The sequence below is a fragment of the Coregonus clupeaformis genome, chromosome 9, assembly GCF_020615455.1.
Source record: "Coregonus clupeaformis isolate EN_2021a chromosome 9, ASM2061545v1, whole genome shotgun sequence".
NCBI lineage: Eukaryota > Metazoa > Chordata > Actinopteri > Salmoniformes > Salmonidae > Coregonus > Coregonus clupeaformis.
Genome location: NC_059200.1, coordinates 16,716,911 through 16,731,550, shown reverse-complemented (window position 1 = coordinate 16,731,550; position 14,640 = coordinate 16,716,911). Strand labels below are relative to the sequence as shown.

The 14,640-nt window shown below is 43.0% G+C and overlaps 2 protein-coding genes across 2 annotated transcripts in view; one reads left to right on the top strand and one right to left on the bottom strand.

The window, feature by feature from the left end:
• The first annotated feature begins 761 nt into the window (after positions 1-761).
• Positions 762-3,258, top strand: LOC121573387 (tubulin alpha-8 chain-like). Its single transcript, XM_041885328.2, has 4 exons — positions 762-905; positions 1,389-1,611; positions 1,890-2,038; positions 2,250-3,258. The coding sequence occupies exons 1-4, from the start codon at positions 903-905 to the stop codon at positions 3,231-3,233; spliced, it is 1,359 nt and encodes a 452-aa protein (XP_041741262.1). The 5' UTR covers positions 762-902; the 3' UTR covers positions 3,234-3,258.
• Positions 3,259-10,663: 7,405 nt separating this feature from the next.
• Positions 10,664-14,640, bottom strand: part of LOC121573386 (lysosome membrane protein 2) — a 42,855-nt gene continuing 38,878 nt past the window's right edge. The window contains exons 9-12 of the mRNA XM_041885327.1: positions 14,462-14,535; positions 14,210-14,261; positions 13,802-13,954; positions 10,664-10,876 (exon numbers count right to left, since the gene is read on the bottom strand). Of these exons, the coding sequence (XP_041741261.1) occupies positions 10,769-10,876; positions 13,802-13,954; positions 14,210-14,261; positions 14,462-14,535 (387 nt within the window). The 3' untranslated portion in view covers positions 10,664-10,768. The remainder of the gene's footprint in view (positions 10,877-13,801; positions 13,955-14,209; positions 14,262-14,461; positions 14,536-14,640) is intronic.

Below are 14,640 nucleotides of genomic sequence, written 5' to 3'. Positions count from 1 at the left end.
GAATTTTTTTTTTTACAATGGTGTGGGAGTGTCAATATCGGTCATCTAGTGTATATATAAATCATTGGTCACAACTGATAGCGAGGACCAAAGTCAGAGAGGAAGAGGCGAAGCGAGAGGTTTTACTCGCCCCAAAATCTGTCCGTGTGCGAGATAAGACCTTTTTGTATGGAGGTCTACGAGAGACTGTCGAATTACTTGAGGCTCTATTTGATCAAATAGAAGTTTCGTAATGTTTAGGGCTGTTACAAATGTACTGATGTAAGTGGATACACGTGGCATTCCGGAAACTTTAAGAAAAAAACGACTTGTTGTTCACACACCTATCTGCCCTCTCATTGGCTAGAACGGTCCCACCTGATCTCGCATGCCTTCAATCACTGAGGACTTTATATTTCCATTGTCTGCTAAATGACTAAAATGTAAATGTAAATGTAATAATATTTGCCAAAGTGGATCATTGCTCCTGTTCACTGTAAATTGGGTTTGTGGAGAAAAATGTTGATTGGTTCTATAGTTCCTTGGATGAATGTTCTGATAACATGACAACAAAGTGTATTTATGGCGTTTTTTAAATTATGGGTTTCATTTAAAAACTCTGACAGCAATGCAATACAACGCTGTAATTTCAATATTTGTGAATTATTTGAAAACTACTAGGCCGTGATCATCATTATAAAACAGACACTACCCCTTTCAAAGGTCAATTGAAAAGCCACACCTACTACACCTGTTGCCATATAAATTGAGCACATGAGAGAACTTGCCATTGAACGTGTTCAAAGGTGAGTGCGTACATTAAGCTGACATGAAAACGCAGGTGAACGTCTTACATTGACAAAACTGTTTCAGGGTTAATTAACTCCTCAAAAAGGACACCTATCCCACGACTGCAAAAAAAAATGGTAAGTACTTCTTCAAATGACTGATTTGTTAGTTGATTGGGTTTTTCTTTATATAATTGTACTTCCACTACCCCTAATTTTCTATACTCAACAGTTACTATAGAAACTACGTAAATTAAAGTAGACGAGGAGTTTGATTAAAATGTTGGGAGGTCAAAGTTCCCTCTCCTCCCAACTTGTGTGCTGTGTTGGGACTGCGCTTTGGTATTTGTATTTATTATGGATACCAATGAGCTGCTGCCAAGGCAGAAGCTACTCTGCCTGGGGTCAAGCAACCTCAAGGCAGTTACATGCAATTTTTAAAAACATTACGATACATTCTCAACAGATTTCACACCTCACTAAGTGGTAGAGAATCCTTACTGCTTCTCAACAGTGACTGGGCTCACAATCCCTCCTCACGACTTGATAGCAGTTCACACCCGTTCTCTGACTTTTCAAAATTATTATTGTTGGACTAAAGTTTTATTTTTTTCTTGACAGAGGGAGTGCATTTCTGTCCACATTGGCCAAGCAGGAGTCCAGATGGGCAACGCATGCTGGGAGTTGTATTGTCTGGAGCATGGTTTCCAGCCAGATGGGACCATCCATGAAAACGCTGCTCCTCAATTGACTAACTCATCGTTTGGCACCTTCTTCAGTGAGACTGGGGCCGGGAAATATGTTCCCAGGGCCATCTTCTTAGATCTGGAGCCTACTGTTGTGGGTGAGGAATAGCAAGCTGCTTGTATAGAGGTGATGGTCTGCCCTAGTCTGGTCCCAGATCTGTTTGTGGTTTTACCAACTCCTATGACCTTAGGAGTTGGCTAGACTGCACACAGATCTGGGACCTGGCTCTGTCCGCCCCAAATGGCAAACAGTTCATGGTATGCGTTTTGTAATGATTCAGTGTTTGTAGCAGTTGACGCTGTTCTATCCTCCTATGTGGTATTGCATTGCTTTTTTATATTGTGTTCCTATGTGTATGTCGACAATTTGTTGTAGATGAGATCAGGAATGGCCACTACCGTCAGCTTTATCACCCTGAACAACTCATCAGTGGCAAGGAGGATGCTGCCAATAACTACGCCCGTGGCCATTACACCATCGGCAAGGAGATTGTGGACTCCGTCATGGACAGGATGCGTAAAATGGTGAGCGGCTCTGAATGTTTAAAGGGCCGCTGGGATATTTACCAGCCGTTTTTAGATCATTTTAAATTGATATACCCATTGACTGGTTCGCTTGGCTCAACTAATAAGTCCATCATAACCCCAAAAATATAATTACTGTTGAATGTTTAGTTTCAAATCTCTCAAAGTACCAACATTGGGTGAATTACTAATGCTAATCTTCTGTCTTCAGGCTGATCAATGCACTGGACTACAAGGGTTCCTCATCTTCCATAGCTTTGGAGGAGGGACCGGCTCTGGCTTTGGTGCCCTGTTGATGGAACGCCTGTCGGTGGATTACGGCAAGAAGTCCAAACTAGAGTTCTCAGTCTACCCTGCTCCCCAGGTGTCCACAGCAGTGGTGGAGCCCTACAACTCCATCCTGACCACCCACACCACCCTGGAGCACTCTGACTGCTCTTTCATGGTGGACAACGAGGCCATCTTTGACATCTGCAAGCGTAACCTGGGAGTGGAGCGGCCGTCTTACACCAACCTGAACCGCCTCATTGCCCAGATCGTCTCCTCCATCACAGCCTCCCTGCGCTTTGATGGCGCGCTCAATGTAGACCTGACAGAGTTCCAGACCAACCTTGTGCCTTACCCCCGTATCCACTTCCCCCTGGTCACCTATGCCCCCATCATCTCAGCAGAAAAGGCCTACCATGAGCAGCTCTCTGTCCCTGAGATCACCAACGCCTGCTTTGAGCCGGCTAACCAGATGGTGAAGTGTGATCCCAGACGTGGCAAGTACATGGCCTGCTGCTTGCTGTACCGTGGCGACGTGGTTCCCAAAGACGTCAACGCAGCCATCGCCAGCATCAAGACCCGGCGCAGCATCCAGTTTGTGGACTGGTGTCCCACTGGGTTCAAGGTGGGGATCAACTACCAGCCCCCTACGGTGGTTCCTGGAGGAGACCAGGCCAAGGTCCAGAGGGCTGTGTGCATGCTGAGCAACACCACAGCCATCGCTGAGGCTTGGAGTCGTCTGGACCACAAGTTTGACCTGATGTACGCCAAGCGGGCCTTTGTGCACTGGTACGTGGGTGAGGGCATGGAGGAGGGAGAGTTCTCGGAGGCCAGAGAAGACATGGCTGCTCTGGAGAAGGATTACGAGGAGGTGGGGACGGACTCTGGGGACGCCTGTGAGAATGAGGAATACACAATCCTAGAGTAACTTCTAATAAAAACAAGTATTTTGAGTTCTTGTCATACTTTTCATAGACCGTTGCACAATTTAGAAGTTTAAGATGGCTTGGTTGGCACGTGGATGTTTTGTAACTAGGTTGACGGGTCACATGATGGTTTAGCTAAGCTTTGTGGGAGATGGCGTTCTAGAGCAAAATGACTTAAAGGGTAACTGCACCTGCTGCTTTTGGCCTCATTTTTGCCTTCCCCTTCATGCTGGCGGCCATGACAAAAAAAAACGAAGCCAACTCAGGAAGTGCAGTTCCCCTTTTTTAAGTCGACGTTCCCTCCAAGCTGTGGGCAGGCACACAGCTCCCCTCGGACTGCTGCGCTGATTAAATATCAGCCCGCGCAGAGAAGCACGAGATTGCACTTAACTAAAGTGGGAAACGCTAGAAAGTTAACACTATATAAATGTTTTGCTCTGCTGTGGGAATTGCGCTCGAATCAACGCAATATTAGCCACTTTCAATGTAACATACCGAAACAAAATGAACTATGCAAGACTTGGTACACTAACTGCAAGAGATTTTCTTTAAGGCAGCGCGCCTTGCAGTAGGATTCTATTGCATGACTCAGCCACGTACTCTGCAAACCAGTGCACCATAACCAATCAGAGCAGCAGTAGGCCTATATGCAAATGTACCATTTCACTTTGAACTGGACAGTATGAGCGGTCATGAGTAGATGCGCTTGTTTTGAGATCAAAGCGAGAGCTGCGCGTAGCCACCTGTGCACAGTTGTTCATATTCTTTGCTAGTTTAGTGAGTTTATTAGCCAAGTTATAGCTAATTTCTGGTCAATGTCTTAAAGGGGCAGTGTTGTATTTTTGAGACGGTCTTGAATAAGTAGCCAATGGACAGAGGGTAGCATAATTTGTCTGATTCTCTGTTAATGGTATGGGAATAATGAATTTTTATTTTGTAAAGTGGTTTCCTGCGTCAAACACATTTTCATTCACCTTGTCTGAAGGATAAGTGGATTAACAAGTTCATGTCAACAAGTTAATGTTTCTTGCCAAAAACAATCAGAGGGAACGTTGGCCATGACAGAAGCCATGCGTGTTGGCTTGGCGGTGCACCATCTGTTAAAACCTTTCCTGCAGTTGTGTCCCCTGCACACTGTTCTATTACTCTGTTTCCCCGACTTCCTGCAGGTTGAGCTCAATAACTACAGGTAGATGAATTGCGAGATGCCTGTGGAAGCTTTCAATAGGTTTGTAGCCTATAGAGTAATATGAGAATGCAATTGCTGAATTTATGTAGATATTCTGAACTGTTTCGATAACTATATTAAAGAAGCATTGTTTTTGTTTTGTCATTCGGCTACAAGATACAGTGCCCATCGTCGTTTTGTCAGCTAATGTGGTTACCTTGGTAACATGTCAGAGTGGTCATACCTTCCTGTGTGGTGGTAATGGGGTTACCTTGGTAACATGTCAGAGTGGTCATACCTTCCTGTGTGGTGGTAATGGGGTTACCTTGGCAAACACGTCAGAGTGGTCATACCTTCCTGTGTGGTGGTAATGGGGTTACCTTGGTAACACGTCAGAGTGGTCATACCTTCCTGTGTGGTGGTAATGGGGTTACCTTGGTAACATGTCAGTGGTCATACCTTCCTGTGTGGTGGTAATGGGGTTACCTTGGTAACATGTCAGAGTGGTCATACCTTCCTGTGTGGTGGTAATGGGGTTACCTTGGTAACATGTCAGTGGTCATACCTTCCTGTGTGGTGGTAATGGGGTTACCTTGGTAACATGTCAGTGGTCATACCTTCCTGTGTGGTGGTAATGGGGTTACCTTGGTAACATGTCAGTGGTCATACCTTCCTGTGTGGTGGTAATGGGGTTACCTTGGCAAACACGTCAGAGTGGTCATACCTTCCTGTGTGATGTCCCATATACAACAGGAGGTGTCCTGATCCTGGTGCAGAACACACAGGGTTTCTCCCTCTCCACTTTTGACTGATACAATTCGATAATAAAACACTACGAGTCAAAGTTGTCTGAAAATATTTTAGGCAGAGTACATCGGTATCAAGCCTGTCCGTCAGGACTACATCACATCTTGCAAGTCTCTTAAGTGCTGGCTCCATAGATGCATCCTGTGAACACATTCACTGTTCTAGTACCAATATCAGTTACTATATGTTTGTCACCTATCCAATGTTGGAGTTTGAAGAGGTCAGACTAAACCTACCTAGTTCTGGTCTCCCCATCGACAACCTTTGGTGAGTAGGTGAGGCTGGAGGTAAGGTCTTTGCCAGCGCCCCCAATGATGGCTCCTCAAAGTTACTGGTAATCGGTCAAACGCGCACACACACAAGGCACTGATTACATTATCAATGGTGGTTAGGATTAGCGTGATGGAACCAACCTGATCGCTGCATTCACCTCGCTATTTCACTTCAGATATCATATGTGAAGTGAAATAGAATGGTTAACACAGCGATCAGGCTGGTTCCACCGGGCTAGGTTACGAAGGTGAATTGGGACAAAACTTGAAACTGTGTTGACCTTTGACCAGGTCAAATGTCACCAACCTGATTCAAGTGTCCTCCCTGTTCCATTTCTAGGAATGCTCACAGCGAGGGCATGTCTGGTGTTTCTGAGGGCCCCTTTACTGGTCTTCTCTATGTTGCGTGTTCGCTTTCAAACGGGATATCTCTCGAACAACTGCAGCAGGCAATCCTCATAACGTACTTCCTCATCTTATGATGTGGTGTTGACTGGGAGGGTCTGTGACAGGGTGATCGAATAGACAGCCATGTGGTAAATTGCATTTTGTTCTAGAGAAAGAACAAAGCTTTTTGATAATGCACTTCACAACCAAAAATGACTCTACTACTTGTATCTGCTTGGCTGGGTAATTAACCTACTAGTTGATCAAACCGGATCAGCATATGTGGGAACTCCTTCAAGACTGTTGGAAAAGCATTCCAGGTGAAGCCGGTTGAGAGAATGCCCAAGAGTGTGCAAAGCTGTCATCAAGGCAAAGGGTGGCTACTTTGAAGAATCTCAAATATAAAATATATTTTGATTTGTTTAACACTTTTTTTTGGTTACTACATGATTCCGTTATTTCATAGTTTCGATGTCTTCACTATTATTCTACAATGTAGCAAATAGTACAAATAAAGAAAAACCCTAGAATGAGTAGGTGTGTCCAAACTTTTGACTGGTACTGTAGGTCTGCCTTCCTTTGAATGCGTTGGTGGCGATGACACAACAGAGTCCCATTCAATGAAGGGAAGTGGGAGGAGGGGCGATTTGAAGATGGAGTTTGGCAATAGACCCCCCTGTGATCTGTTAACATAATTGTAATCCAAACCGTACCTTCATTTACTCATTGTGATGCACTGAGGTTCCAAAATTATCCTATTTACACTTTTGTAGTCAATTTTGACACTAGAATAAATGTTTCCGAGTCATAATCGATGCCACGAAGACCATTTTCGAAGGGATTAGTTGCTTTTCAGGAGCATTTGCTCATTAAGCAAAAATATTGCAGATTGCAACAGTTTTGACGCTCTTCAAGTTGTTCTTCTCCCGCAATGTTGCCAGGATAAAAATGTGTAGGCTATGGTTGAAGATCATTTATCTGCCATTTTTTTAAGCGTGCTGACCGATAACAGAAAACCGAAGACCGACAAATCAATCAAAATGGTTGCTTTTATTTAATTGTAAATAAGTTTTAACATTTTATTTTTTACAAAACAAATATTGTAGTGACTTTTTTTTTGCAGTCTATATTCCAAAAATAAAGATAACTATGATAAATGTAAGGATTATGTTTGACTGCTGCAATGAAAAGCATGTCGCTGTATTAGGGGAAACATGGCCTTGGGACTGAGGAAAGTAGTTTAATCACATGTGGTCTATGACACTCGAGCACAAACCAAGTAGTGCTGTGTGTGTACACTGATGTCTATGGCGGTACACGTAGAAGGGTTTTGATTTCAAGACTTTAGGGTGTATCATTTAGCTATACAATTCTCCTGATAGTTGTTGCATCCCAATTTTGTCCTGTTTCCAGATACTGTTTTACAAAACGCACCGTAGAGTCTGAACATGAAACCAGTGGAGGCTGCTGAGGGGAGGACGGCTCACAATAATGGCCGGAACGGAGCAAATGGAACGGCATCAAACACCTGGAAACCATGGAAACCATGTGTTTGATACCATTCCGCCTGATTCCGCTCCAGTCGTTACCACGAGCCGCCCGTCCTCCCCAATTAAGGTCCCACCAACCTCCTGTGGATGAAACCCTCTTCATTCAATGTTCTGCAATTCCATTACAGACCAAAGGCACATGGTTGGTACAGAGTAAATACAAAAGTCCAAAGACAAAAATTAAACATAGAAATTAAATGACTGATTAACATTTATAACAGAGAAGAACACTAACATTGACTCATTTTCAAATTATACACTTCTATTGCAGCTTTTCTATTTTCAACAAGAACACCTAATACTGAGTTCGTAAGTGCATGGCATCTCATGAACAAGAGAGTGACAAGTAAATCTAAGAAGGCAAAAGTTCTGCTACTTCTGTTCGTAAACAAAAAGTAGAAGACGGTGGTGTTAATACAACGGTCAGCTGGGTTATAAAGCAACGCATCAATATTTGAGCTCAGAGCAATGACACGTGATCTGATGCGGTGATTTCAACATTGAGGGTCAGACTAGCCCGATTGCCAGTTTTGTTTGTGCTGTCGTGCCAACTCCTTGTCACTCATTGTCATGTTTTGCTAAGCAAGAACACAAAATCACACTGGCACTCAGGCTACGGTCTGACGGTCATTATCTTTCAAGCAGGTCCTGTAGTCTTCAATTTCAACATTAACGTTACTACACCATAGGACCATAGCAGTTAAGCAGTTGCACAAAGGCTATTATAGGCATTTATCGCAATAGAAGATGCCGTAAAAAAGAAACACATATAGATGTCCAAGGAGCCCTTTGTCTCAATACAGTTTCTAGAGAGGCAGTGCTAGTAATGTGCTCCTACTAATGGTTCACAATAGAAAGCAATACACTATTTGGGTTTAAACATCACTGCAAAAAATGTCTACAATTACGGTAGTTTGGTACGACATAAATGTTTATCTTTTGATCCTAAATGTTTGCCATAAGGATGACAACAAGCATCAAAACCTGAAGTTATGGTTTTCATCAGCAGCTATGGTAATGCAGAGATAATGTAGAGATGATAGTACATTTAGATAATGCAGAACCTGATATGTGAGTTAAAAGTTTCAGTCCATTTCTGTCTAAAATATCAACCAAAACACAATGGCATATGGACGTCCCTGTATAACAGAAATGCAGTCTATTCTATTGATAAAAAAAACGAAAACACTATTCTGTAAATACATTCTAAAGGGATCTGATCTTCAAGTTACACATTTTAATAACCTTCATTATTTTGTTTCAGACAAGATGGCCCCAGCACTATATGGCACAGGAGAATTGGCTGAAGTGTCGAGCCTAACAGCGATTCAGTCGAAAAAAAACCTGTCCTTGTTTTACACAGTGTAGAGTGCCATTGGTTTGTTGGCTCGTTCACAATGGCGGCAATAAGCCAGTGATGTGTTTATTTTTTATTTTGTTTTTATAGATCTGCCAGATACAGTGCATACTGTAGTAGGATCAACACTCACCTAATGAATGTACCCACTGGGCACAAGCGTCTCACCTAAGGAATGTGGGCAGATGTCACATTTGAAAAATCAGATGCTTAACACTTACAAAAATGCTCACTTGCAAAATATCACCTCATGCAAGTTCAACGAGATGGTGACCCATGTGTTAGGTATGGACGGTATTGTAGATATTTTCAATAACATAACAAACATAGTCAGACGTCATTTTTGTTCACTAATTTGAACGTATTCAATCAAACAAGTTTTGAAAATCTATTTAAACAGTGCATGAACAAATAAAAATACGTAACATTTTTTAAAAATATATATATATATATGAATCCAAATTCATTAAGAAGACACACTCATTACATGAATCGTTTAGCCTTCGTTGCTCAGTAAAGCATTTTTACCACTTCCTTGACCTTCTTTGACACTTATGGTTATAATAATCACTTTTGAAGCCATCTCATGATGCACAAGGTGCATAGTTTCTAGCATAGTGCCCCTGAGAATGGAATGATACCTGAATAATCTACACACATCGTTAGGACATATCTTTAGGACACACACACATAGGGCTGGTTTCCCAGATACAGATGAAGGGTTCAATTCAATCAGCTCCGCTTTAGCCAACATCCTAATAGCAGTTGTTTTGACGGCGTCAGGGGTGGAACTGCATAGAGGGGTCAAATCCACAAGCGGGTCCCGGCGTTATACCTAAATTTGAAATTTCCATTGGCTGCACGGAGTCTCATTAAGAGAAATCCGATGCAGCCTTGTTTACAAGTTGGAACACTGGAATGTGAGATGGAATCTACACCTCCATTAGGATGATAGAAATCCTCATTATTTCGTTGAATGATTTTCAATTTGAGCTTCATTATTTATATACAGTATATCTATAGTGGGGCGGATGTGGCTTCATGACAACGATAGCAAGAGCAGCTGCTCACTGATTTGACAGCTCCAATGCAGTTCCACCTCTGACACCACCAAAACATCTGCTATGCGGGTGTCTGCTGTCGTCGGTTAATGCTTGATCTGATTGAATCTAGGCCTAAGGCTAGTCCCAGGCTTCATCTGAGTCTGGGAAGCTGTTCCCATCGTGTTCTGTTGGATTCCAAAAACACATTCCCTTTCCTCACCTTCTCTAATCTACAAGCAATGTAGTGATGGCTTCACAAAGCCCTATTGTTATCATTGAAATATACAAGGACAAGTAGGCTAACTAAGGGCCAGAGGGACAAGTAGGCTAACTAAGGGCCAGAGGGAAGGATGCACGTTTTTGTAACGGGATCCTACCTTCCTTACTTGCAAAATATTACAATGGGATTAGAAGTGAATAACAGGTATCAAACAGTTTGTATTTTAAAGAATGTTTGAAACAGCTGGTCAAATTGGCCATGTACTGTATGTCAACACATTTTGACAGGGACTTTCGGAAGATTAGCCCTATCTTGTGGGTTAGTCCAGATCCAAATAAACAAAGTAGCAAAACAAATAAATGGAGATATATCAAAATAATAGTCTAACTAGTGCCACAATGATTTACACTTCCATTGGAGGCACAGAGAGGCAGCCCTGAACAGCAACTCACACTGATATATGTGATATACAGATGTAGGATCTTAATTTGATCACTCTTTTGTTGCTGAGAATTTTTCTGCACAGAAGGAAATGCAAACTTGTAGCGTTTTTTGACTTTTAAAAAGGCTTCTAAAGTTAGTAATTTACAATTTCAGACTTGATTTGCCCTAACGAAAAATGTATCAACATAATTCATATTTCCTGTTGCTGCAGGATTATTTCCTGTTGTAGCAAACTGGTTCATATTAAGATTCTACATCTGTCTCTCCAGAAACCCTTCCTATTCCCTCCTCAAGACTTGTCAATAACGGGAGTCAAGGCAACGTAGGTGCTGCCATTTTGTTCTTCAGCCTCCTTGTTGCTCACAGGGGAATAAGATGTGTCTTCCTTTGTTGACTTCTATAGATGAAGACAGTGGAGGGATGGAGAAAATGGAGGATGGAGTAGAGGGAGAGAGTGGAGGGAGAGAGAGAGAGAGAGAGAGAGAGGGGGGGAGAGAGAGAGAGAGAGAGGGAGAGAGAGAGAGAGAGAGAGGGAGAGAGAGAGAGAGAGAGAGAGAGAGAAGAGAGAGAGAGAGAGAGAGAGAGAGAGAGAGAGAGAGAGAGGAGAGAGAGAGAGAGAGAGAGAGTGGAGGGAGAGAGAGGGGAGAATGAAGAGAGAGAGAGAGAGAGAGAGAGAGAGAGAGAGAGAGAGAGAGAGAGAGAGAGAGAGAGAGTAGGGAGAGGGAGAGAGAGTGGAGGGAGAGAGAGAGAGAGAGTGGAGGGAGGAGAGAGAGAGAGAGAGTGGAGGGAGAGAGAGAGAGAGAGAGAGAGAGAGAGAGATGAGAGAGAGAGAGAGAGAGAGAGAGAGAGAGAGAGAGAGAGAGAGAGAGAGAGAGAGAGAGAGAGAGAGAGAGAGAGAGAGTGGAGGGAGAGAGAGAGAGAGTGGAGGGAGAGAGTGGATCAAGACAGTGGAAGGAGACAGTGGAGGGATGGAGAGAGTAGAGGGAAAGAGGGAGAGACAGTGGAGGGAGAGAGTAGAGAGAGAGGGGGGAGAGATAGTGGAGGGAGAGAGTAGAGAGAGAGGGGGGGAGAGATAGTGGAGGGAGAGAGAGAGAGGGGGAGAGATAGTGGAGGGAGAGAGAGAGAGGGGGAGAGATAGTGGAGGGAGAGAGTGGAGGGAGAGGGATGGAGACAGTGGAGGAACGGAGTGGAGGGAGAGAGGGTTCGAGACAGTGGAGGGAGAGAGGGTTCGAGACAGTGGAGGGAGAGAGGGTTTTAGACAGTGGAGGGAGGTAAAGAGTGGAGGGAGGTAGAGAGTGGAGGGAGGTAGAGAGTGGAGGGAGGGAGAGAGTGGAGGGAGGTAGAGAGTGGAGGGAGGTAAAGAGTGGAGGGAGGTAAAGAGTGGAGGGAGGTAGAGAGTGGAGGGAGGTAGAGAGTGGAGGGAGGTAGAGAGTGGAGGGAGGGAGAGAGTGGAGGGAGGGAGAGAGTGGAGGGAGGTAGAGAGTGGTTATTTAGAGTACGATGCTAGCGACAAAACATTGAACAAAAGAGCTTTTCAGAATTTACATTTCAGCAGACGCTCTTATCCAGAGCGACTTACAGTTAGTGAGTGCATACATTCTTTTTTTTATTTTTCATACTGGCCCCCCGTGGGAATCGAACCCACAACCCTGGCATTGCAAACGCCATGCTCTACCAACTGAGCTACATCCCTCCCGGCCATTCCCTCCCCTACCCTGGACGGGAATCATAATCTTTCAGATACAGTGTTTGTTGTACAGCCGTGCATGATCTATCATCAGGGACATGTTGTACTGTATAAAGGGATAGCTGGACACAGATCAAGTTTAGTCCTGGAGAATTTCCATTGAGCATGTTTTTTTTTTGTTCAGGACTAGGCTTAATCTGTTTCCGGGAAACCGTCCCATAGAATTGAGCTTTCAGGATAGATGTTAATCTGATCGTTAACATACCAAACAGTGTTATTCAAAATGGTGCATACTTGTCGGTGAAAATACAGATAATGTAATGTATTATACAGAACAGAACATTTCAGAGAGGATTTATGATCAACATTGGCTGATTAAGAAGTAAAGGTATTAAAGTGGTAAATGTAAACGATAAAAAGGGGAAATGATGAATGATTATTAAAGAATTACGTTTAACTTCATTCTGAACAGAAACATAAAGGAAGCCCATGCATACATCCAGTACCGTTAGAATGGGTTAAGATTCACTGGTTAATACGGTCACTGAATCATGGTGGCATCATAGTTTTAAAAAACAGTTAGTTACATAAACATGTTAGTCCCTTGAAGTCAGTGTTCATATTTGCAAAATTAGGTCAATTTTGAGATTTATTTTATATTATGTTAAGTTTAATGTTATGATGCAGAATGCATTAAGACCTTTACAAAAAAAAAAAAAAACGTGCAGTGAAAGAAAGATGTTAAAAAAAAGGGTAATAAATCGTATTCTAAAGCACTAAGCAGCCACATGATGTTAGCCTAATAAAGAGAAATGGGAAAAGGAGTGTCTTGTGACAAACCAAACCACAGCCTTAAGTTCTATACTATTCTCTATTCTTCAGTGTCTCCTCATAGAAAAAGGCAATAGAACACTAGAATGGACATCGGGTACCTAGCAACATGCCTAAAAATCTGCCATCTTTTAGGGTTCATAACATTCTAGTCATATAGCAGACGCTCTTACCCAGAGCAACTTACAGGAGGAATTAGGGTTAAGTGCCTTGCTCAAGGGCACATCGACAGATGTTTCACCTAGTCGGCTCGGGGATTAGAACCAGCGACCTTTCGGTTACTGGCACAACGCTCTTAACCACTAAGCTAACCTCTAGTAATTTAATAGGATCTCTATGGGTTTAGTGGGCTTACCTATTCTGTCTACAGCATGACTTCCACTTTCCCCTTTGTGGCATTTCTTGCTGCCTTTTTAAAGTACTTTATAGTTGAGGGCCAGGCCAGGACTTATTCTTGACCAGGAAAAGCTCTGGGCTCTAACTGTAGTTTATTGATTAGAGAACACTGTTTGTCCTGCTCCTCTTTTACAAAGGCCCTCAACACTCTACCTTCCCGGGTCAGTGGCCTGGCGTTGTCTATGCCGCTGCCACCAGAATATATGTGCCTGTGTGAGCGTGGGTTTGATTCAGTCACACTGTTATTCTAACACACCCTCTCCCCTCTCCACCTAACTTTCCTGTCAGTCTTTCACTGTTCTATATATAAAAAAAAGATATATATATATATATATATATATACAAAAGCAGAGGGACTACCCAACTCCTTAAGAAAAATAAAATAAAAGAAACATGGGTGTGTCATACCTTCTGTTTGCATTCGCGGACGATGAGGCCGATGAACACCAGCAGCAGGATGGCCCCCAGACCAACGAGGATGAGGGGGAAGTTGGACACCAGCGTCACCATCAGCAAGAGCTTGTGGAGCTTCGCGGCCGACGCGTCGTCAATCACCACCGTCTGAAGAAGAGGGTTAATGGTGAATAACATTACAGGGTGGACACTGTAAACTCCCCGACAATCTACTATCTAGGGGTTTCCACTCACAGCGAAAACGCTCTGTAAGGTGGTGCGGTACAATCCGAAAGGACAAAGTCGTCATTGCAAATTTGCGATCAATGCTCAGATTAAAAAATAACATTTTCTGAATTGAAATGTCATATTCTACAAAAGTTTAATATTTTTTGTGGAGTCGATGAAACATGATCTTCCTACCTCATTGATAAACATGACAGGGAAGATAGTCTCGTTCAGGGATTTGGTTTTCCTGTGAAGGAAATCATGAAACAATGGAAGGAAATAACATAGAAATCATTAAGATTCTAAACTTTATTATTGCTACATGAACTTGGGTGGTGGTTGTGAGACAGAAATCATTCAACAAAGGAACAAAATCATACAGAAACAAAGACTACACGTCTTTAGCGATCTGAACTTGGGTTGTGGTTGTGAATTGGTGATACTCACGGGAAGCCAGAGATTCTGTTGATGAGGATGTTGACCTGAGCCCTCTTACTGGCTCGGATAGGAACACCAGTGGTCTGGACGTGTACAATAACAGATAACACACACTTTTGAATTGCAGGTGTAACGCTCAATGTACTTGATATACTTATGTACTATATATACACTGAGCTACGGAACTA